A 24,412-nucleotide genomic window follows, 5' to 3' on the forward strand; every position below is an offset into this window, starting at 1 on the left:
GCAACAGTTCCGAACCTAGCGATTTCCCTCTAGTTGTAGTTGCAGATCACCATTCTGTGTGTTACAGATCTGGCCTCGGAGGTAGAGAGGCGCCTCAGCAGCGGAGTTTGAGTGGTCAGCATTTCCCTTTGCCCCACTTTTGTTGACTTTGCCTCCGCCACCTACGGCACCTGACAGACGCAACAACAATCCACACGGGTCCCGCTGTCTAAGTGCGATTAAAAGTTGCTCAAACTTGTCCATTTGTACTGTTATCCAATGTCGATTAAGTCCAGATGATTATAGGATCCAACAGAAAGTTAATATTACAGTTAAAGAGGAAAATGCACAGCTCGTTCGTCATCACACTCTGACGGAGCCATGACCAACAGGCCGGGTGACCACCGAGGCAGTCTCGGCTGTGGCTTTCAAACTACAATTGGAATAGTATGTCATTTCTATGCATGTTTTAGTCTCGATCGGTTGCCAGACAAATCCTAATGCGTCTCTGGTATTGTTCAGGGGGCTGGGCCAAAGGTGAAGGCGGGCCGCATGTAGTTTGGGGACCCCTGATTAAGATGATTTTTGACATGACTTCCTCTTTAACCCATTCGCGGTTACCAACATGGCAGAGAGAAGCAGATGGAGGAAAAACAATTTTCCAGGACAACTCAACTCAACAACTCAAGCTTTTCCAGGACATTTTACTCCCCCCTCATTTTCCATGTTTTCTATGAGTGGAAAATTGGTCAATAATTTTCCAGGTAATACACTGAACCCTGAACATGTATCTGTTACCTGAGAAAGAGCTCAAGATGTTTGACCAAGGCTCTTAGATTCCTTTCAGGGATCTGCATCTTTCCAAGGATCTCAGGAAGCTTTACTGGAGGAATAAGAAACATGACGCAGGGGTTACAATAATACAGAGACAAACACGTTTGTCAAGTGGCTGCAATAAATTGAATCGGGCGAATGGGCGAATATGAAAAACTAACCAATAAAAAACTAAACCAACCAAAAAGTCGCAGAAGGTGCTGCACTCCATACAGGTAGGAGGGTGGTGGTGGCTGGTCATTTAAGGGATAGTTATCAGGTGTAAGCTTCCAACTCAGCACCTGACAGACAGGATGGTGGGAAAGTCTTATTTGACCTGACAAATATTTGCTGGGTTCAAGTGTCAAACAATGGGTTTAATAAATAATCCAAATAAAGTGAATCCCCTTTACTCACGGGGGACAGGGACCGAGCAAATTTTATGAACTCATATTCCATACTTGCGTAGGAAACCCCATAATGGTTAGACTGTTTTGCACGTCATAGAAAATCGCGAGTAGGGCTAAGGCGGGGACTTTTGCAAATTCAGCGGGATGGATTGTGGGAAATAAAATCATATGGGTAAATTAGCCACGGCCAAACAGTGAATGTCCGGGGGTCAACTGCAGAGTACTGTTGCTTAGCTTACACAACACCAAGATCACACACTGCTTTGTCACCTCATTGAGCTCGTTATTTCGCCTGCTCTCGAGGCCGTGAAAAGGTCCGCTTCTTTCTTTGCTTGGAGTCAAGGGCAACGGGGAGGATGAACCACTGTGTACTGGTGTTTCTGTCAAAGTCAAGTCAAGTCAAATTTATATAGCCCTCAATCACAGAAACGTTTCAAAGGGTTATAAATGCCCACAGTTGACAAATATTAACATCTGCTGATCTTAGTTTCTGCATAGAGAGGATAACATACTTTTGTGGAGCTCACATAAAATGAAGAAAGTGATGTGAACAAGTAATTCAAGTAACACCCAAAAAAAGCAGTACTGAGTTCTTCAAAAGCAGCTGTGGCAGCAAAAAGTTGTCTTACGTCCTCTACTGGGCAAAATATGTTACTACAAAAACAAAATGAACTACATTTTAAAATAGACTAATGCAGTCACTTGGTCTTCCAAAACTTGTGCAAGGTTTATAGTTAATGACCGAAAGAATACTATTTGTCTTCATAAATATTGTGCGAGGCTGTCTCCTTACTCTTGTCAAGGTTGAGGATGAATTTGGACTGCAACGAGGTGTCAATCAAGCGGCGTTTGAGTTGAGGTGACGCTGTGGAACTGCCTCCACCTGTGTCATTCGGGAACCAAAATTAATCATATAAGGGAAATGTTCAGTAACAGATGCTACCTCAGACCACTAGACTAGTTACCGCCACTGCTCCCTTCAGCTGGGCGTTCTCCCCCAGGCGTGTTCCTGGTGGAACGCCTGAGTGACTGGGACTGGTACGAGATACAGTCCATGTCAGGGTGGCGACGGCGCTTTGGGGTGGGGGCGGTGGGCGTAGTTGTGGAAACGTCACTCAGGGCTGGCTGGCTGTCCGTTGATTGAGGCGTGGCGGGGTTGTGACCCGCTGGGCTAGGACTGCGCTCTCGCTGGGTGCTTGAAGGACAGACACGACGGTGACCCTGTAGCTCCTCAATTCGATTCTGAGCCAATTCCACTTACTTGCTGGGGCAGGGGGATCCTTCGTTGACGGCCAAGAGAAGCCGAGACGAGCTGACCTTTTTGAACTGAGCTTGTTCACACGGATAGAGGAGGATCATAGGTAGGGTGAAGTCAAATGTGATCCTCAGGCCATCGACCATTTCCTTACACAGCTCCTCACTTAATTAAAAAAAAAAAAAAAAAAAACATTAACAGTATTTAAAGGGCAGTAAAGTCAAACAGTACACTTTTTTTTTAATTCTCTCTCTGAGCCTACTTCTTCTCTGGAGGGATTGGCTGCGGGCTGCTGCTTTGTGTCGTATTCTGCTGTTGCTGTCGCCTGTACCGCTCATTAGCCATGAAAGCCTTGTTGATAGCAAAGTGCTTCACATAAGACTCCAAGATTTGCACAACATTCGTCTGACAAGGAACCATCACCAACTACAAAGGAAAAATAGTTTTTAATGGATTTAACATTATAAACTCAACTGTTCCGCAACACTATTTCTTTAATAGAGTCAATGATATCAAAGATAAAAATGTAATTGCCCAGAAAAATATAACACGCCCAAAATGTTATCACATATCACCATATGCCATAAATGCTGCAATAAACCAAATGAAATCAAAAGGTGAATTATGAAGTTTAATATAATCTGAGTTATCATTTCAAATCAAAATGCAACATTTATATTGGCATTAAGTATTACAAAACGGCACCCACCAATTTTCCGCTTCGAGAAACAACAGTTGACTTGCAGTATATCTTCAAATACCTTTTTCCTCTTATTGACGTAAAAGCAGTCATCCTCCAATTTTTTCTTGAGGACATCTGGAATATTGATGTCAACATGTACAATTCTCTCCTCACTTTCCTTCTTGATATTGATATCAGGTTCAACTTTCTGCCAAAAAAAAAAAAAAAGTACATTTTTCTTAAATGACTAAAAGAATGTTCTCTGGCCAACAATTATATACACACATGTTTGCTAATCAGTGCATCTTAAATCAATGAAGGTTCTCGTATGGTTACACTACCACCAAAAACCAAGCTCTCTCAGTCTGAGATTGTTTTTCACCATTTTGTTGATGTCTGCAGAGAAGGTAGTGTCCCCACTATTTGAAGATTCTGCTTCAGAACCGTCGCCCTCACTGCTGCCAGAAGATGAAATCAAGCCTGGGGACAGGATAACAAAATGGGATTAGCGTGCAGCAAGAGAGACTGCGTGAAAGCAAATGGGAGCAAAGTGAGACTTCTCACACGTGTCATCACTGTCGTCTTCCTTCGGTAGCGTCTTTAGCGAGGGTTTAGTACCAGAAGGATGTCGCCTCTTTGCCCATCCCTTTTTCTTCCTACCACCGGGAAACAAGAGAGAGCATGTTCTCAACTACTCACCTAGTCAAATGGATCAGCAACAATATATGGCCTCAAGTGAGAAAATGGAATTGCCCAAACTTACATGCGACCAAGAGCTTCACGCGCCAGTTTACGTTGCAATTTGCGGCTTTCCTTAGTGTCCCTTAGGACATGATCCTCTGCAGCCCAACGATCCCAGCTAAACACAAACACACACATTTCCATGGATACATAATTAGTTGTGTTACAACTAAGGGTACAAATGTGCAATGTGTTACCTTCTGCTCCAACCATTAAAGTGAATCAAGTACTTTGGGATTCGCCTTCCATGTTCATCCTTGCCTGTCACTATGTCAAGAACCTGTAAAGATTAAATTAATTTAGCACAACTGTATTTGGAGAAACCTTTACCTAACTCCACAATAAGTAACATTCGGTCCGTGCGCAAACACTCGCCAACCTTCGCCGCTCAGTGAGATACAAGCTTAAAGGGAAAGTCAATGCAAACATTTTTTTTGTCAAGAATATGTTCTATGCAAGCGCACTAGTTGAAACAGGGCATTCTGATAAATATTGCGTTTGTGGAGTAAGTGTTATTCAACTCGTTTTTAGCCATCGATGGGGGCGGCTATTTTGTCTTCTGTCGACTGGAAATGACATCACAACTGCTCACAACGACCAATCACGGCTCGGATTCAGAAAACAAGTCAGCCGCGATTGATCGTTGTGAGCAGTTGTGATGTCATTTTCAGTCGACAGAAGACAAAATGGCCGCCCCCACAGATGGCTAAAAACAAGTGCATTTTGCTGCTTAATTTATATTCCACAAATACAAAATTAATCAGAATGACGTGTTTCAACTAGTGGGCCTGCTGGGAACATTCTTGAAAAACATATGTTTGGGTGACTTCCGCTTTAAGGAAGAAAATGACGTTGACTTTGCCACCCCCCTTGTTTCACAGTGAGGGTGATACATCCAGTGTAATATGCATTGTTTGTTTTATGCCAAAAATTATATCCTGCATTTAGACTAACTTCAATTTTTGTCTCATCTGACCAGAGCATGTTATTCCACATGTAAGCTGTGGTGCAATTTGTTCACTAACAAACCTCTGAAGGCTTCACAAATCAGCAGCATGTGTACTGTCATGAGATTACACACAGGTGGATTATTTACTAATTGTGACTTCTAAAGGAAATTGGAAGTGCTGTATTTATTTTGAGGTACAGTAAAGTGGGCTGAATTAGTTCGAACGCCACATTTGTCCGATAATTATTTCTAAAAGTTCATGGAACACGTATAATGTTCTACTTCACAAGTGTGTACCACATTGTGTTAGTCTATCGCATAAAGATATCCCAATTAAACAAGGTACGTTTGTGGTTGTAACGTGACCGAGTGCAAGGCTTGTGGATTCTTTTGCAAGCTACCGTGCATTTAAAACTCTTTTTTCACAACTGATCACTATTGCGGAGGAAAAAAGACGTCAAAGAACACCAAACTGGGTTTAGCAGAGCCCGACTGTCGCGATGTAAGCGAACGCGCTACTGATTCATACTGCCAGCCAAACACACTACGTCATGTAAACTGCAGCACTACGCATTTATTATAGTATTAATATAGTACTAGTATAGTATTATTATCACATTTAAAAACGTTCATAGTGTTTGAGGCGCAAAGGCGCCAACATCATGATCTTGGATACATATTGGTGCTTTATTCTTGAGGTTTCAACCCGACATTACATGTTGTAGAACTAACTATATCAAGAATAATTTAGATAGGTGCATAGTGCGTCTATTACCTTTGCGTCATACAAGACTTTAGCCTTGGTTGGGTCAGGTTCGAGGCACAGCACTCGTTCTCCTTTTTGGAATCTAAATGTAATACCCCGCGAATTCATTTGTTCATGGCTCCGTGTGAGAGAGGAGCTATCAATCCAACATAATCCCTCGGTTTTTCTTCACAAAAACAAACTAATCTTAACGAAATGACGCTGTTGCGAAGCCTCTACCATTTAGTTCAAAGCCCTCGTCACTTCCGATTCCTCCTTCTTCTTCTTTTAGTTTTTGGCGGATTGCATCTCCTTGGTGCATACCGCCACCTACTGTACAGGAGATCGCAAATGGACTTGGCCAGCAATGTTATCGACCGTGTCTATAGGGCAAAGACCAAAGAAACTGGAAAAAGTGAGGATTTCACTCATTCTAAGAGGAATGAGGAAGCGAGGGGGAAGAAACATCCTATTATCACATCAGTTTCTCTCAAAAACGGCAATAATAACTTATTGTATGGGTTTTCTCCGGGAACTCCAGTTTCCTCCCACATTCCAAAACCATGCATGGTAAGTTGATTGGACACTCTAAATTGCCCCTAAGTGTGATTGTGAGTGCGGACGTTTGTTTGTCTCTGTGTGCCCTGCGATCGACTGGCAACCAATTCAGGGTGTCCCCCGCCTACTGCCCAAAGACAGCTGGGAAGGTCTCCAGCACGCCCGCGACCCTTGTGAGGACAAGCGGTATAGATGGATGGATGGATGGATGTAGTATACTACAAGTACATAGTTCAGAGTACACTCATATACTTTTACTTATACTCACGTATACTTCATAAAGTATACTTGTTATAAACTACTTTTTTGTAAGGGTGTGGTTCTAACTCTTCGGGTACAAAAATCATTCAGGAGAGATGCTACCACCTGCTCGAGCTGCCCTGCTGCCACACCTAATAAGAACAGACGACATAGCAATGAGAGACCAGACCCATTCTATCAGGTGCCCGAACATCCCACCAGTTGAACAAAATGGTCGGCATGTGAAGGATGACATGTACATACATTCCTATCAGATGTCTTAATTTACCTGCACCTGAACCTCATGCTCACCAAATGTGGATGTACGTAAATGAGACTGTGGAGAGTGAGATGTCGTTTCTTTTAAATTTCTCTGCCGCGCTATGGGCATGTGTCAACCAAACCAGAGGAGAGCATGACCTTGAGGATGATGATAATGATGAGTGACAGTGAAATCAGAGACTGGTGATCAGAGGTGGATAGTAACGAGTTACATTTACTCTGTTACATTTACTTGAGTACGTTCTGGGAAATTTTGTACTTATTGGAGTAATTTCAAATCACTATACTTTTTACTTTTACTTGAGTCGATTTGTGAAGAAGAAACTGTACTCTTACTCCGCTACATTAGGCTACATTGAACCCGTTACTTGTACGCATCTCTCTCTCTCTCTCTCTCTCTCTCTCTCTCTCTCTCTCTCTCTCTCTCTCTCTCTCTCTCTCTCTCTCTCTCTCTCTCTCTCTCTCTCCCTCTCTCTCTCTCTCTCCTCTCTCTCTCTCTCTCTCTCTCTCTCTCTCTCTCTCTCTCTCTCTCTCTCTCCTCTCTCTCTCTCTCTCTCTCTCTCCTCTCTCTCTCCCTCTCGCTCAGAAAGGCGCATTTATTTTATCAGAGACCTGCGCTAGGCTCTACCATGTGTTTCATCAATCAAACGTAGCCGTATGGCAGTCTCGTCACGTGATCATATTCAACTTCAGAAGAAAGAAGAGGGAAAGAGTTGTTTTCAGATGAAACGGATCGAAAATGTCTGCATCTGCAGGATGTGAGAGACTTTTCAGTCATGCTGGACTCCTGTTCACTGCTAAACGATCACAGCTTCACTGCAAGAACCTTGAGAGCCAACTACTGTTAAAGCTTAAAGACACTTGGATGATCTTAACATTAGCGCTTATATAAAAGGTTTGCATGTAAAAATGACATCAGTACTAAAATGCTCTCCCCAAAAGACTGCAGTGATTTCAGGGCTTTTTTTGTGATTAGATTTACGACAAATTGCCCCGCCCCTTTTTGGGGCTGGGCTTGTTATTTTTTCGGTCTCAGCGGGCCACGTCACGGGAGGGAGCCAAGCGTGGTAATATTGCTCGCTTTGTCAGCTCTGTTCTCCAAAACGGCGACCGATCGCTACCAAAATGCAAATGCACATTACTACTCTTGTCCACTTCAACCTGTGAAAGTATAAAAATGTTCTGCACAACAGTTTGGATTTATTGACATAAAGCGTGATGTCGTCATGATCACCTCCCCAAAATCAAAAATACCGTGGCTATCGCTTCTCCACTTACACAGGCTGAAGCGGAAGAGAGCATGAATGCGTACACGAACCCCGACTGCTCATATTTCGGACATTTAGCGACGCTAAACTCATGTCAACTCTCAGGAGGTAGATGGCGACTGGCAGCCGGCAAGCAATCAGGCAAGCATGGATCTATTTCCCCACCCCCTTCCCTCCCCGGCTAACAGTAGAATAACGGGACTAAGAGCCACTTTTGATACAGGAGATCACCAAATTTTATTAAACAGACTTAAAAACGTGGTGGGCATCTCCAGTACTGCTTTTAACTGGTTTTACTCCTATCTCACAGACAGACGTTTCTTCGTAAGCATGGATACTTGTACCTCTAAGATCCATGAAAATATATGTGGGGTTCCCCAAGGTTCAATTTCAGGTCCAATACCTTTTAATCTTTATATGATTCCCCTCGGGGACGTCATCAGTAGACAAGGCATCAACTTTCACAGTTACGCTGATGACACACAGCTGTACATTACTGTTTCTCCTGATGACACAGGACCTATTGATACCCTTTTAAATTGTATTTTAGATATTAAATCATGGATGGCAGACCATTTCCTACAGCTCAACCAGGACAAAACTGAGGTTTTAGTTATTGGCCCTGAAGGCCAGAGAGAAAAACTTTTACCAAAATTACTAGATTATAAATCCCTCACAATTAAAGTACTTGGATTAACTTTAAGATTAATTTCTGCTATTCTTTATTTAAATGTAATTCATTTTATTGATTGGATGGACTTTAATTTGCCTGAAGATGATTATTTTGTATTTTCGTATGGTTGAATGGTTGTTTTTAATAAAAATTAAAAAATAAATGAGACGTTGCTACAGTTACTCAATATTTGAGTAGTTTTTTCACCAAGTACTTTTTTTTTTTACTCAAGTAATTATTTGGATGCGGCACGGTGGTCGACTGGTTAGCACGTCCGCCTCACAGTTCAGAGGTCATGGGTTCGATCCCGACTCCGGCCTCCCTGTGTGGAGTTTGCATGTTCTCCCCGTGCCTGCGTGGGTTTCCTCCGGGTACTCCGGTTTCCTCCCACATTCCAAAAACATGCATGGTAAGTTGATTGGACTGTCTAAATTGCCCCTAGGTGTGATTGTGAGTGCGGATGTTTGTCTCTGTGTGCCCTGCGATTGGCTGGCAACCGATTCAGGGTGTCCCCCGCCTACTGCCCGAAGACAGCTGGGATAGGCTCCAATTTAATTCTAATATTTCTGTCCTATTTGAACCCCACCTGAGGCCCCCAAAATATATATAATAACTTTTGACAACAGAAACTGAAAAAATGACATATACCACACCAGACTAAACCACCACCACACTACCTTATTTGTGTAACACTATTAATGGCTATCATCAGATTGTACCAAATATTTTGACTTTTGAGTGAATTCCTGAGAGTTGTCTGTATTCCACTTTAAATGTTTGCAAATGGAACTAGGCAGCAGTCCATAAGTATTCTGTTTCATGTCCGAAAAGTAGGCCAATCAGTAATTTGATATCTTTTGTTTCTAAACTTGTAACGGCTACACATTCAAAACTGTTAAAGGGGAAGTCAACCCAAACATTTCCAGAATATGTTCTATGCAGGCCCACTAGTCTAAACACGGCATTCTGATTAATTTTGCTTTTGTGGAATATGAGAAATCCACCCGTTTTTAGCTAGCTCAGCTAGATCATGGCTCAGCTTCAGAAAACAGGTGAGCTGTGATTGGTCATTATCTGAGCTCTGAGCTTCTGTGATGTCATTTTCAGTTGACAGAAGTGACAAAATGGCCACCCCCTGAGATGGCTGAAAATTAGTGGATTTTGCTGCTTAACTCTTATTCCACAAACGCAATATTAATCAGAATGTCGTATTTCAACTAGTGGGCCTGCAGAGAACATATTCTGGAAAAATATGTTTGGGTTGACTTCCCCTTTAAATGTTCTTGGACAATGCAAAGTAACACTCACTCCAGGACAGGAAAGCATGTCTGTGCAGCTGTTGCAAATCAGTCATTCAGCTTTAAGTGGTTTCAGGCTGTGCGACTGCTATTGTTTACCAAATATGGTGTGTGTATATAACACTCAACAGAACTGGCTTGAGGTGCAGCCCCAATTATTTATTTTCTTGAAACTGGCTACATCTGATGTATCTTGACACCTTTTGCGTTCAATGTTTTTTATGCAAGCTCCACATAGTGTACTGGTAACGATGAGTAGGACTCCAGTAGCATCCATAGCAGGATAGACAGAGAAACTGGATTCCAAACATGTGTTATAACAGTAAGAGATTCTCTATATTATGATTTTAAATTTAATAGGAAAATGGCTTAGTTGATATTTCCATGTACTTTGTTTTCCTTGTGTGGTTTCGACTGTTTTCACACAGTCTTTTCTCCCTCCCTTTCAAACTGTTTTTAGACGGGTCAAATCTATCTCAGCTGTTATCAGTGTCACGTCATGCTGTGTGTGTGTGCGGCATGCACTGCAGCTTCATATACTCATTGTGAGATGTCAGCCACCCTCCTCGCAACAGACGCCGGCAGTCTATTTCCATTTTTCCAATACTCTAAAGCATCTTGTGTTGTCTCCCACTCCTACTAACTGACCTCCTGATAAAACACATACACTGTATCTACTCAGACTCTACTCACAAAACTAACACTGAGATGATAACACATTCACAAGCATCTGTTTAAATAATGAAGCCTTAGACACAGGTGATTAAAGCAAACCAGTCATTTGGTGTTAATTTGTATTAAAGGGTGGCACAAAACTGATGAACAGTAAATCAAATTAAATGCCAGAACTCATTTTGTGCATGTTTTCACAAAAAATAAGTCAGTCAAAGGTTTTAATGTCATACTATTTGTCTTCCATGTCATTCAAATTTCTAAATTAATAGGCTAGTTCACTCCCTTGTGTGAACACAGTGCAGTATAGGGCAGTAAAGTTGGCCCTGGAAGCGTCCCTTCTGTAAGCCAAATACATCACAACAGGCGGCTCAGTGATCATCACTCTCCAGCATCGAAGCCCTCCGGCAACCGCCTGAAGCTGCCTTCCCCGAGGCGGGGCCACGACCTTCGGGCCAGGTGACCACGAGGAAGCCTTGGCTGCGGCACCGGGCCAGGTGACCACTGAGGAAGCTGATCATTGTTCCAGTTTTGAACTGGTACCCGAAACCACCCTTGGTTAGCGGGGACAGAGCATCTCCTTGGAATATGTCACATTTGATATTTACCTGTGCAACGGGCTTTGAGTTGGCCTCGACAGTTGTAGTCCACAGCCTCGTTGAGTTCTCGATGAAAGTTCTTATAACCTGTTGATGTTACAGTTCCAAGCGTTCCAGTATCCATGTGTGTGGCTTTGAGTTGTAGGCTTTCTTGTAGTCAATCGAGGAACTGCATAGCTTGGTGCTTCTGTGTTTACAGTCTTGAACAATTTCCCTGTCAACCAGTCGTTGATGTTTGGCACCCCTCGTGTTATTACCATTGTCTTTCTGTGCTCTGCTCATATACTGATCCATATCCCCACTTATTCTGGCTGCTATGATTTCTGATAGGAGCTTCCATGTGGTGCTGAGGCAAGTTCTCGGTTGGTAGTTTGATGGAATTGCTCCCTTCTGCGGGTCCTTCATAATGGGGACTGTCCGACCTTGGGTTAGCCATTATGGGTGGGTCCCTGATGTTAGCAGCTGGTGTATTCGTGCTGCCAGACATTCATGGAGCACAGTTAGCTTCTTTAGACAGTAGGCATGAATCATGTCAGCCCTGATGCTCTCCAGCTCTTCATCTTCGACACTCTAGCTTGGATATCTGCCACCGGTTCTTTTTCTGGGATGTTGCTGTGCTCTCTTTGTAAACTGCCAGCCATTGGGCATTGGTATTGTGTGACATTTCCTTCCTCTGTCTCAGCCTTGGGTGGGTCTGTTTCAGTCTTACATTGCCACTGAGAGTAGACCTTAGCTGGGTTGTTGGAGAACATTATGTTTATTCTCCTGGCCTCTACCTCTCTCGTGTACCTCCTCACTCCACAAGGCTGTGAGTCTTTGCTTGCCAGTCTCAAGTGCCTCATCTGTGGACATCTTGATGTATTTCTTGGGCAGTTCTTTGTTAAGATATTACACCTATGCTTTGCTCTGTTTGGAAGATAACTTCTCTCCGGGTTGCAGTTAATTTCGCCGCTAGCTGTCTCTTCCATACTCCTTTTGGTTGTTCATCTAAGAGCCAAACATCTCTTGGGTAACTGATACTGCTGCATAGATCAGTCTCAGTAGTGTGATGTTCTCGGTAGGGATACTAATTAGTGCTGTGTTGACATTAATCAATAGTTATTCTGATGGCACTTCTTTAGCCTTGTAAAGCAGGAGGTAGTTTAGTTTCCTCAGGTCTTAATGATCTTCTCTCTCAGGTTAAATGCTCTTGTGTTGAGCTGTTCTGCTTGTGGGGATAGGGACCCACTCTCGATGTTTGGGGTTGATTGTGAGACCATCCCCCTAATGACCTTGTGTCCTGGCTCTCCCTTTGCCGTAGCATCTTTGGGCCGCAGATCAAGCACATTGTACCTCATCCATCACCGGCTGTGATAGCAACTTTCTATTGCTAATGTTTGAATACTGAGCCCGAAGATGTTTTTTGTTCAATTTGGATGCGGGGTTCCAAAAAATCCATGCCTCCCACATCCTCTGTATGAATCCTCTCTCACTGGGGTTACTACTGTAGTCACACTCCATCAGTGCCTTGTTTTCTGTCCTGCTCCATGAATGCCTCACGCTTGTCCTTGTTCCAGTAGTTCATTTCTCACCAGTGTTTTCTGGTTTCCCAACAGCTGGCGCGGACCTTCTTGACCCGGGCGACGTCCGAGCCGGTATGACCATATCATTATTTATGTCACTTATCTGAGGTATTGGCGCATAGCATGAAGGGTCTTGCCTACACTCTTCGGGTCCCATGAACGGGACAAAGCTCGTTCCCGATCAATGAAGCAGCAACACTGCCTCTTAGCGGTTGGAGAAGGGATGGCTTTTCAACACATGTTAATGTTAGAACCGCAATGAGGGTGAATATCTTGAAATTGTGCGATGTTTGTTTCAAACATAATAAGATAAGATAAGAAGGCCTTTATTGATCCCACAGTGGGGACATTTTCAGAGTTACAGCAGCAAAGATATAGGTCACACAGAGACGGCGGCATAATGTAGCCGTTAATGTATAACATTAACAGCAAACATTCAGAATCAAATCTATGTAAATACACGCAGTAACTATGTGTATATACACACCAACATGCATCTACATATAAAGTATGAAAAAAACACTCATTTTGGCCTGTACATAATACAGAGGAAAAAATACTGTAAGTGACAGTGCTGCAGTGAAGTATAAGGAACAGCATTGGATAAAAATAAAAACACAGTAGTGGGCAATGTTGAGTATTGCAGAATATAAGTTCAGGTGCAGGACTGCACGATTGCACGTACTGGCTGATCCACAAACACACATTCTTTACTTCAAAGCAGAATTGAATATTTACAAATGATAAGTCATGCTAAGTGCACACACATTAAAAAACGTGAAAATCATACATGTATATTTGTGGATCTGAAAAACAATGTGTTTGTGTCAATAATTCTGAGACAATTATCTCTTCTCAAATTTGAACATCAAATTCCACAGCAGCATGACTAATACATGCGCTCCTTCAGGGGGACCAGGCAGAGAAGAGGATCTGAGTTGTTTTTATGATTCCAAAAGAATGAATTTTAACAAATGGAATTTAAGAAGGTGGAACGGTGTATGAGTGTATGAATATTACAGTTCTGAGGTTGATTATTGAATGATTGTTGTCTACTCTATAGTATGTGCCCTGGGTGGCAACCCGTCCAACCCGTTTACTGTTGGTCATTCCAGAATTAGAGGACAATTTTAGTCTTCACATGAAATTGTAAATAATTCATGCTCAAAATACAGAAGCATACACTTGTTGTGTAAATTGTAGTTGTCTGAAGGTAACTAGCTGTTGTAAAATGTCTTCTTAATTATGAATTAAAAAACTAAAACTAGCTCTTGCGCAAGGCCCCTTTCACTACCTGTACATCTTCATGACCAACCCACTGTACATATCAAATATATCAGATAAAATGAGTTTTAGATCAATTTGTTTTGCTATGTTTGTGCTGATGTGTCTTCTTTGTAACTGTTAATTTTTCAATGGTTTCAGCTGTAATGGAGTGAGTCACTCAAACTAACTCCCTCATATAATAAAAAGGACAGTACGATCATTAGTTTTTAAAAATTGTATTGCTAAGTTTGTTGTTAACCAGTTAGCACAGCAGCTGACACAGCAGCTGACACAGCTAGCATGTATGCATTACGAAAACTGTAACTTAAGCATTGATTTACAACCTTGTTACTTGCAACCCTGTTAATGTAATTAGAGTAACACCAAAAAAATTAAGTTAGTAATTAAACACAATTTAACGTACTTAATTTAATTGTAAATAATTTATCTAGCAATATTTTTTAAATATATGTTTTTGAGGGCAGCACGGTGACAGAATGGTTCGCACAGCCGCCCAACAGTTCAGAGGTTGTGTGTTCATCTGTGCTCCGGCATTCATATGTTTGCATTTTCTCCCCGTGCTTGCCTGCGTGGATTTTCTCTGGGTGCTCTTGTTTCCTCCCACATTCCAAAAACGTGCACGGTAGGTTATGTGAAGATTGTTCTTAGGCTTGAATGTGAGTGTTAATAGTTGTTAGTCTCTGCTTGTCTGAAATTATCTGTGCCCTGCAATTGGTTGGCGACCAGTCCAGGGTGTCGCCCCGCCTCTAGCTCAAAGTCAGCTGGTATAAACTGCAGCACGTCTGTGACTCAGCATAAGCAGTATACTGTAATCAGTGGGTGTATGGATGAATGTTTTTCAGATTCCTGAGTACCTGAAACAAGAGTTGTGCGAAGCAAAGCTAAATTTATGTTATGACAAATAGAATCTCATAAAAGGTGCTCTGTTGATGGCTGAGCTACTAATTCTATGTTGTCTTACTACCTGTTTTTCTGGAAACCATTGAACAAATTATATAATGAGCTTTTTTTTTTTTTCTTTCTAATTCTGGAATGACCCTTATACAATACTTGTTAGGCAGAGCTACAATTACTTTCAACATAAATGAGTGGAAAAAGTGACTCTTGGCTTGTTAAACCTCACACCTTGGTCCTGGATTTTCGGAATGCCCATTCACACAGCCACCATCCTGTTTCTGTTACACCTCTTACACTACCTAGGAAACCAAAACTGCCACATGTCAGCAAAGGGTCAGTACACTGAGTTCATGGATGATAATGAAGAATAGTAAAAGGTTAAACATGATTGTTGTCTTTATTTAAGGTTAACTGTCTCCGCCCATCATTTATTTTTACTGCTTTCCTGTTTTATTTAACAGTGATCAGCTTCTTCACATGCATGACAGTTATCAACGCTACATTGCCTGTATGGTCAATAAAAGTTGTATTTTTTTATTTTAGTTTGACCCTGGAACTGATGAATTATGTTGCACAGTGAGTTCTACTTGAGGTTCTAATGTAGTTATCCAATCCTATAGTTTCCTACTGGGCAGTAGCTGGGGATACTGTTGTTTCCCCTTTGTGCTGAAAACAGGTCACAGTTTAATTTATAACAGTCCATAACTTGGTTGACCTTCAAAAGTGTCATAATTGACATTGACATGATCGTTTTGTCCAACAATCTTTTGGGTATTTGCCCACATTTTGCTTACATTTTGATAGTCTAAGTCATGGGTCTCCAATCCTGTTCCTCAAGGGCCGGTGTCTTAACTGTTTTCCATCCCTCCCTTCTGCAGTCCACACCTGATTCAAATGAGCAGGGTCGTTATCAAGCTTCTGCAGACCTTGCTGATTATATGGTCATTTGATTCAGGTATGTGACAGCAGGGAGAAATGGAAAACAGGTAGGACACCGCCCCTCGAGAAACAGGATTGAAGACCCATGATAAGTCAGGGGAAGGCCGGAATTACCCACCCCTTGTCTAAGTATTTGTGGGGGATCGGAACCAGAACCTGCCTTAAATACAACTAAAAACCATGAGTAATTGATGTCCACTTTTTTTTTTTTTTACAATTAAGGTGAAACTGTAAATATGCTACACATTATGGTCCAAAACAGTTTAGCGTGTTTACAAATTCATTTTACAATGGCATAATGGCAAAAAAAAGTCACAATCTCACAAGTCACATCACAAGTGCGAGAATGCAGGCATGTAAATCGCTAATTTGGAACCAGTAAATGAGATGAAATACCAATATTAATCAATAATGAGACTTTCAAAGAGTTCACCCAAGTATCACTTATGCACTGACAACCCCAAAATTCAAAGATTGCAGGATAGTAATGAGATGTCAGAGATCACTTACAACATACTTCCTTGACACCAGTTATTACTTTGCTCTGGGCTTTGGCACCAACTTGAGTCGTTATTGAAAGAGATAAAAACGCAAATAGGTCCGTTTTTTTCCAAATAATATAAGGATTGGCTCGTGAATAACTGTCAAACACTAACCAGGAGAGTGGGAGTGAGTGTTACACCCTGAATTTGGTCTGAAACCAGGGAGAAATAATCACGACAGGATTGTGTGCCGTTTCCTCAACAGACTTTACTTGAGTCTCAACAATTCACAGTATATTTTCAAGAAAAACACCAAATTAAATTCTTTACAATCATTTAAATAAAATACAACATTTTCAGTCATTTCCTTTTTAACCAAACGATTTCTGACATTAGATTGTACGGAGGGTTGGGACGCATAAGTGATGTTAAAGTTTTATGCCCCCCTCCCTCCCAACTACATGTGCCTTCTCAAACGGTTTGTTTCATTTTCACTTCAGCTTGGGCATGACCGCCGCGCGGATGAACTCGCCCAACTCGCGCATCTTAAGCAACCAAATGTGGCACCATGCGACTCCTCCTCGGTTGACCTCCTGGGACTTTCTGTTCAAGCCGCACCGTTTTGGAGCTTGAGGAAAACGCATTGAGCAGCCATGTCTGCGGCGCAGGGACTTTTGAACAGCGTCTTCTCCTGCTCCTCTCCCGCATCGAAGGCTACAACCAAACAGAGGCTGCGGCAAACTAGGAGTCTGGACCCCGCGATCATCAGACAATGCGGCAACGGGACCGAAAGTGCAAGTGCCGCGCAGTTGTCCGGATCAAGTGTCCAGGACGCAGGTGCGTCCTCGAAACCCTTTACGCGCTCCAAGACTTTAACGCTCAAAGAACCCATCGCGCCATCAATCTCGTCTCCCTCCATACCCTTGGACGTGTCCCCATCGTCCAACTTTCACTTTGACTACGAGGTAGCGAAGCGTTCCAAACGGACCACAACTGGGGATTTAGCGGTCCTTGGGCGAGGCTCCGGGTTCACGCCGTCCGGCAGTACCGGCGCGCTCTTCTCGCCTCGGAGGTGGCTCCAGAAGAGGACCCAGCCGCCGAGCTCGCATGCCCACGTCGCGTGGAAGCCAGAGGTAACGGTCTCCACGCGCCAATACTGTAGGCTATGTACCAGATTCAACGTCCTGTTCATTAAAACCAGGACAATTCCGATTTTAGATTGTTGTGCCCTTTGCATCAACTCTAGTGAAGAACACACGCACACACTTTTGTTTGCTTGATTTATTCAAGAATAATGAATAATACAAAAAGAAAATGCCTTCACTATTCTTCTCTGGCATTTGCAACGGGAAGCTACATCACAGCAGTTGTCTTGACCAAGGGCACATGGGTTATTATGGGTGAGAGGAGGAGTAGGAGGAGGAGGAGAGAGTGGAGGTGGTGGTGGTGGGGGGTCTGTTCTCACAATGTCATAAAAGAAAACATTCTCTGGGGTGAGCTAAATAATCTCTTATGATGCTTTTGATGATTAATTAATTCCAACTAAAGGTGCATTCAAGTGCACAGATGGCCTTTTCACCCGTGATGCACTCATATAGGGGATTGGGCTTCAAGCAGTCTGAAATTGAGTGAGGCTTAGTATGAAATCTTTACCAAAACATACTTTGGATACTTATTTTTAGTAGGGGGGCTTTATCGGGTGCATAGTTGGCATAAGTCCACACGCACTAGTTGAAAGGCATGATTGGTTTCCCACTTGTTTCGCAGAATTGTGTTGGTTTCGTGCGTTTTCCCTCTTTGTTTGTGGCTTTACAGTGTGTTTGTGTGGGGTGGGGGGGGGTTGTGCATGCGCGTGTGTGCGTGTGTTGGGAAGGTCTTAAAGGACTTGGTTCTCACGCCTAGGAGGGGGCGCCAGGTCAAAAACCACGCGGCCCTTGAAAAACTCTTACACCACTTCCTGTTCCAGAGAGCTGCTCAACAGCTTTGCTACGGCCCCTTTTCCTCTGCCTCTCTTGGTGCCGTTGAGATGGTCTCACTTTGTAGTTAGCCCCTGCCAAATCTGTCTAGTCTAATCTTTCCACCCTGCAATGGGTCCATTGAGAATAAGAAGGCCATCACTTTGGAGTCATTAGCTGAGTCTGGATGATGAAATAATTGCCCCTCAGCTTGTACAGTATTTTATAGAATTGTTAGAGTTTCATTGTGTGCAATGTTTTTTTTTTTCCACACAATTGCATTTTTTTAAACGGTTATTCAAATATGAAACAAATAATTCATCAAGGTGCTAATTTGTCCATAGGTGTTAATATGTGTGAAGGGTTTTTTTTTGTGCATGTGTGTGTGGTCTGTGGTTGACTGCAGACCAGTCCAGGGTATACCCCACCTCTCAAATTCAGCTCTCATTCAGGACAAGTGGTATGCGTGATAGATGGATGACATTTTAAAAAAAAAAAAAGAAAAAAAAAAAGACATTATACTGTGACGGTGCAGGGACTGGCAAGATTTGCTTAAAACCAAAATGGATCCTTCTCAAACTGAATGCCATTAGGGTTTAACAAGGGGGCTCCCCCAGGCTTTCCATTGTTTAAAGTAAAGCCATTGAAGTGGTTCATCTGAGTCTATGACTGTTGTTTTTGGGCTTAAAAAGGTTGACAAACAAGTTATTAACTCATCGTCCAAGTGCTGGAATGTTGGCTCTGAATGCAGCAGTTGAGCATTTTGGGAGTGCACTTCAGCGTTTGCAAAATAGTTGTACGGCCAAGGTTGAACTATTGGGTGTACATGATTTTTGAGATATTTTATTTCCATCAGTAATAAATTAAAATGAAAAGATTGCAGGAATGCACACCAAGTCTTGAACTTGTGAGCATGCTTGATTCTTCTGTTGTGATTCCTCACCAAGTTCCTCCCTGAAATCTACCTAACCTCTAATGTAAGAGGTTGTTTTGCAGGCACAATAACTTTGAAAATTTGACATAGGCGAATACCCATAATAAAATCTGAGATGAAACAGAGCGAACATGCCCTGTTCTTTGCGGTAATATTCATGGAAGGCTGCCGACAAAGTCAACCCAAACATATTTTTTTCACGAATATTTTCTATTCAGGCCCGCTTGTTGAAACAAGGCATTCTGATTAATATTGCGTTTGTGGAATAAGAGTTAAGCAGCAAAATCCACCCAATTTGCTCAGGGCTAAGGTAATGAACAATCACAGCTCACCTAAACCCAGAGCCACTGTGATGTCATTTTCAGTCGACAGAAGTGACAAAATGGTCGCCCCCAGAGATGGCTAAATATGTGTGGATTAGCTCTTATTCCACAAACACAATATTAATCAGAATGTCTCGTTTCAACTAGTGCGCTTGCATAGAGCATATTCTTGAAAAAAATATGTTTGGATTGACTCCCCCTTTGAATATAAGTGCTACAAGCATGATGTAGCAACGGCTGATTTTCTTTGGCTTGCACTCTTCTTTCAGTCGTTTTTTTTTCAGTCACAATTGGCAACGTGTCCTGTTAAATTGGCGTTGCCCCACAAAATCCACTAATACAACACATAATCAAATGGCAGTCTTCTTTTGATATTTTGAGCTTTCTGAAATGTATATTTACCAGACTTTTTTTCCCTGGGAAAGATACGGAGTGGGTCTAGTTTAATTATGGTCTTTATTAAGTTCTGGAAACCAGCACTCCCATCCTAATTACCAACCAGAAAGTGGGTTGTCTACGAGCAGACAGTATAAAATATAATTATGCGGTAGATGTTGCATTTACCTTTTCTTTTCCCATTTTTCTTTCTTTTTTTTTTTTTTTAAATATATTCCTTTTTCCTCCAGTCATGTTATTACATTTATGCTGCAATAGCGATTTAGAAATTAAAACTACCTGTTCGGGAAACCTGACAGATGGTGTTACTAAAGAAAAATGTCAAATAAGAAATAGGTACATTGGTCTAGCAAATAGCCTACTCAGATATTATTACAAGTATTCCCGCAGTGCAGGGGATAACATCAGAAAATGCAGTTGGATGCTATAGTAGATGATACGATGAAACCATTGACACACAGCCCATTGTGCCCTGGATGTTCCTGTGCAAAAAAAATGCACTTTTCCAAAAATGTAGCTTAACCATGTTCACCTTCAAGGTTCATTGTAGTATCAATTACTTTTCACTAGCAAAAATATGCTTTGTGAAAGGAAAGGTGATGTAGAGGTATGCATTTGACAGTGTAATTCTAGTAGAGGCTAAAGTAGACGCTCTATAACCAGACTTGTGTTGACGAGGGTCTCGATGAGCCATTGGAGATTTGTCTGGCAACATCCCAGCGTGGGTGAGCTCACGTCTCCTTTGGGATGTTTTCTCAACAATGCAGGGAAAGAGTACTGCTTGGAATAGAAGACGGGCGCAAAGTAAACATTAATATCCGCTGACAGAATCTCTCTGTCTGTTGTCGATTAAAGCTCGCCTCCAGCAAGTGGACAGCCGTGTTGGGTTTCACTGTTGATACAGAAGGCAGTGATCTAATAGTTTGCTTTTTTAGGGTCTTGAATACCAAAAGTGTACATCCCTAGCTGTTGCCCTTGAGCATGTATGTACAGTGACCCAGTTCTTTTAAATGTGTTTTGTTGTGGGTCAGAGGAAAGGCATTGCTAACACACACACATTCTGTAATCCTGATCAGCGTCAACTACACAGTGAGTGAAATCCAAAGTTGGAGCGATCTTACACGTCCAAACAGAACAAAGTCTGCATAGTTTCCTCCCAGGAACATTAAAGAATATTTACAGATGAACAATGAATAGCAAACTATTTCTGAGGATGAACTGAATGGTGGATGTTGGCCCATGCAGGATTCAGTCTTTGCTAGCTTAGTACCGAGCACAGAGAACTTCCTATCACACTCAATTCTACTCCAGTCGCTTACAGGGTGGAGGCTTGTATATTTATCTGGAAGGAATTCTAGGTCAAAGCGTCAAGCAGAGGTGCCACGGCCTGCTGACAGAGGGGTAGCTTTAAGACAACACACTGCAGGTCCTAATGCCCATTTCCAACTTTGTACCTCAAGAAAAGACCTACCTATATATAGTTCAGTATATGTATTGTTTTATTATGAACTGTCCAGTGACCCATATATGTTATTGTGCAATTTACGTGAAACAAGCAGCATGTGCACACAATGCAATTAAACAGCTAAACACTGCTGCAGAAATGGATGAATGGATTTGCAAGTAACAACCTGAGCTGTGCACTTAACCCTTTTTTGCCTGTCCGTCCTCCGTCCTCCGTCCTTCCTCACCCTTTTAAAGAGGTTCCGTCCTAACGTGCGCCCACCACCCACCCCAAAAAAAGCATCAGTGAAGGACGCGTCGCTGGAGAGATGCTGCTAACGGCAGAGGTTTATTTAAAGCTCATTATCTGGATAATTTACTACTGGAACCCACTGTGGACACACTTCAAACTCGCTTGAAACGCGCCACTAGTAGTTACCCAACTGCGCGTACTTACCTCCATTGGGGGCCCCGGCAGCCCGAACGTGTGAAGTGCACAGCGTTTGGTCTGCACGGAGTGTCGGACACTTGATTGCGATGCCTGTCGGCCACTTGATTGCGATGAAACCTTTTTTTTTTCTTTTGCCAGCTATCTTCTACCAAGCAAAGGTTCTCCCTCTCCGATGTGTGTGAATGAAGCGGCTGCGGCATTCAGGTTTCAAATTTCCTGCGGTCAAACGCCAACGCACCTTCTTCTTCTTCATCTCATTCTTCTTCTCCTTCCTTTTCTTCTCTCCTCCGTGCAGACCGAACGTGCACAGTGCACAACGTTCCCGCCGGGGCTCCCAATGCAAGTCTAACATATGATTTAGTTGCCAATTGATATAATGATTTTTGTATATTAATTTGAGGATTGCATGTATTATTTTTTATTTATTAATTTTCTAACATGCTGCAATATTGTGTTGTGAGTAAGGATGGGCGATATGGGCAAAAAAAAAAAAATCTCAATATTTAAAAAAAAAAACTTGATAACGATAATTTGACGATATCTTACAAAAAATATTTTAAATCTGCACGTGCTTCACAGACCAATTGTGGATGGACAGCGTTAGTGAACATCTCTTTTAAATTGCTAAATACAGCTTCTGCAAAACATAATGATATTCTACGACAATATTTAACAATAAAGAACCCAAAAAATGTATAGACTTACATAGATTTTTGGGAATATTTATGTCATTTGAATTCTCTGCTCTTATTCCATAATGATATGACATTTTGAGCTGCAGTAAGTTCTGGTGTACGACTGCCACCTACTAGAGCAATCAAAATGAGAAAAAAATGTATTTGATATGTGACGTGTGACGAAGTGTCACCCAGTGAGGGAAAAAAAAGACGTCGCCATGAAAAACATAACGTCATAACAAAACTGCAATTTACCGAAAAGTGCATTTTCCCACTCATTCATCGCTGTGATATGTAGACTTGTGATTTTATTCATGTATGGGTGTATCCGGGCGTCACACTAATAAGCTGCCATAGTTTGTGCAACAACATGCCTCAGGAATACAGGCTAGTTATGACTGATGTGGACTACAAGCGACTAAACTGAATGTTAACCGATCATCCAGGATGTCACGTTTGACTTGCTCGCTAAAGTACTGAGTGTGTATGTGCGTGAGTGGGTGCGTTTATATTTGTTGGTTCAACTCAGCGACTGTTTTCTACGGAGCCCCTAAGGTGACATGGAAGTACAAAAAAAAAAACTTTGCGTTCCCTCACTAAGATTGCGTTCCCTCACAAAGATGTGCGTTCCCTTGCAAAAATTGCGAGATAACGCAAAGTTTTTTGCGAGGGAAGGCATTTTTAAAAAATGCGTGTTTATGTACTTACGGGTCATTTTCCGGGTAAACAAAAGCAACAAAGGGTGTGTTTTCAGCCATGGGTGGGTTTAATGGAATTGCTTTGAAATTTGCTTGTAATACAAAGACCTAAAATCAGTTTTGGATATTAAGCATGGTTTCTCCGTCTCTGACGTACTGTCGTCTCTCAAACAGCCACGTATTAGAGGCTAGGCTAGGCTAGCTGCTAAACTGACCCGGAAGTACATAAACACGCATTTTTTAAAAATGCGTTCCCTCGCAAAAAACTTTGCGTTATCTCGCAATTTTTGCGAGGAACGCAAATCTTTGCAGTGACCGTTTTGGCACATCGAACAATGTTATTCCCACCGACGTCAGTCTTGTCAACTCCAAACCATTTAAAGACTACGGACGACGTGGACTCGCGCCTTGCTATGAATCGGATCCCCGCTCGACACTCTGCTTGAAAATGCTGCAGTGCGGACAGAGTCACGTGACCGAGTCCTGTCCGCTGATTCGGCGAATGATTATCACTTCCTCCTCCTCTGACGTCAATGCACACTGATTTTTCAGCATTTCCTCATACTTTGCGGCTGTTGGCTGACTCGCTTTTCGAGGCAGTATTAATACTCGATAATGTAAAATTACACATAGTGAAAGCAAGATTGACGATGATATCGATAACGATATATATCGCCCACCTCTAGTTGTGAGTATATATTTATTTTTATCCTGCTTAAGTATTTGTTCCTTTTTGAGCTGGTTTGTTACGGCGCATTTCCACAGCGAAGAAGAAAAAGAGAGAGAGGTCAATTAGAGCGATGTTGTTCAACTTCAATAAAGGTGCAACGAAACACTGTCCTGCCATGTCGGTTGTTTTAGTAGGGAAGACGCCAGAAGAAGTGCATGAACTCGACCTTGAATTGTAACCCGCCCACCACGGCCTCCGGAAAAGGTAGAACAACTTTTGAGGGTTACAAACAAGTAAGTATGCATATTTGAGTAAATAGTGGTGCGTTCAGAGGCATTTCTTGTTGTTTGCCCATTTCAGACTCCTTTATACTCCCGAGGGCGGCATACACAAACACGTCACTGCAACAGTACTGCTCGCATTTTGCATTTATACTCGCGCACAACCCACAGGCGTTGTTTTGATGTGTTCCAGTTTCATGTCGCTACGACTGCCTTTTATGGCCAATTCCAGTCGGCGTTTTTACTGTCGAGC

At 42.2% G+C, this 24,412-nt stretch overlaps 2 protein-coding genes across 2 annotated transcripts in view; one reads left to right on the plus strand and one right to left on the minus strand.

Moving 5' to 3' along the window:
• LOC147152579 (MSL complex subunit 3-like) overlaps positions 1-5,866 on the minus strand; it is a 12,196-nt gene extending 6,330 nt beyond the window's left edge. The window contains exons 1-13 of the mRNA XM_086048673.1: positions 5,605-5,866; positions 4,078-4,160; positions 3,903-3,998; positions 3,704-3,795; positions 3,522-3,619; positions 3,219-3,347; positions 2,720-2,883; positions 2,464-2,622; positions 2,168-2,397; positions 1,996-2,085; positions 1,473-1,582; positions 995-1,094; positions 778-862 (exon numbers count right to left, since the gene is read on the minus strand). Coding sequence (XP_085904799.1) covers positions 778-862; positions 995-1,094; positions 1,473-1,582; positions 1,996-2,085; positions 2,168-2,397; positions 2,464-2,622; positions 2,720-2,883; positions 3,219-3,347; positions 3,522-3,619; positions 3,704-3,795; positions 3,903-3,998; positions 4,078-4,160; positions 5,605-5,703 — 1,535 coding nt within the window. The 5' untranslated portion in view covers positions 5,704-5,866. The remainder of the gene's footprint in view (positions 1-777; positions 863-994; positions 1,095-1,472; positions 1,583-1,995; positions 2,086-2,167; positions 2,398-2,463; positions 2,623-2,719; positions 2,884-3,218; positions 3,348-3,521; positions 3,620-3,703; positions 3,796-3,902; positions 3,999-4,077; positions 4,161-5,604) is intronic.
• A 4,496-nt stretch (positions 5,867-10,362) lies between these two features.
• Positions 10,363-24,412, plus strand: part of LOC147152580 (rho GTPase-activating protein 6-like) — a 79,717-nt gene continuing 65,667 nt past the window's right edge. The window contains exons 1-4 of the mRNA XM_086048685.1: positions 10,363-10,438; positions 10,838-11,062; positions 12,760-12,798; positions 16,832-17,464. Of these exons, the coding sequence (XP_085904811.1) occupies positions 16,985-17,464 (480 nt within the window). The 5' untranslated portion in view covers positions 10,363-10,438; positions 10,838-11,062; positions 12,760-12,798; positions 16,832-16,984. The remainder of the gene's footprint in view (positions 10,439-10,837; positions 11,063-12,759; positions 12,799-16,831; positions 17,465-24,412) is intronic.

The sequence above is a fragment of the Filicampus tigris genome, chromosome 1 (assembly GCF_054856515.1).
Source record: "Filicampus tigris isolate MCC_2025a chromosome 1, RoL_Ftig_1.0, whole genome shotgun sequence".
Lineage (NCBI taxonomy): Eukaryota > Metazoa > Chordata > Actinopteri > Syngnathiformes > Syngnathidae > Filicampus > Filicampus tigris.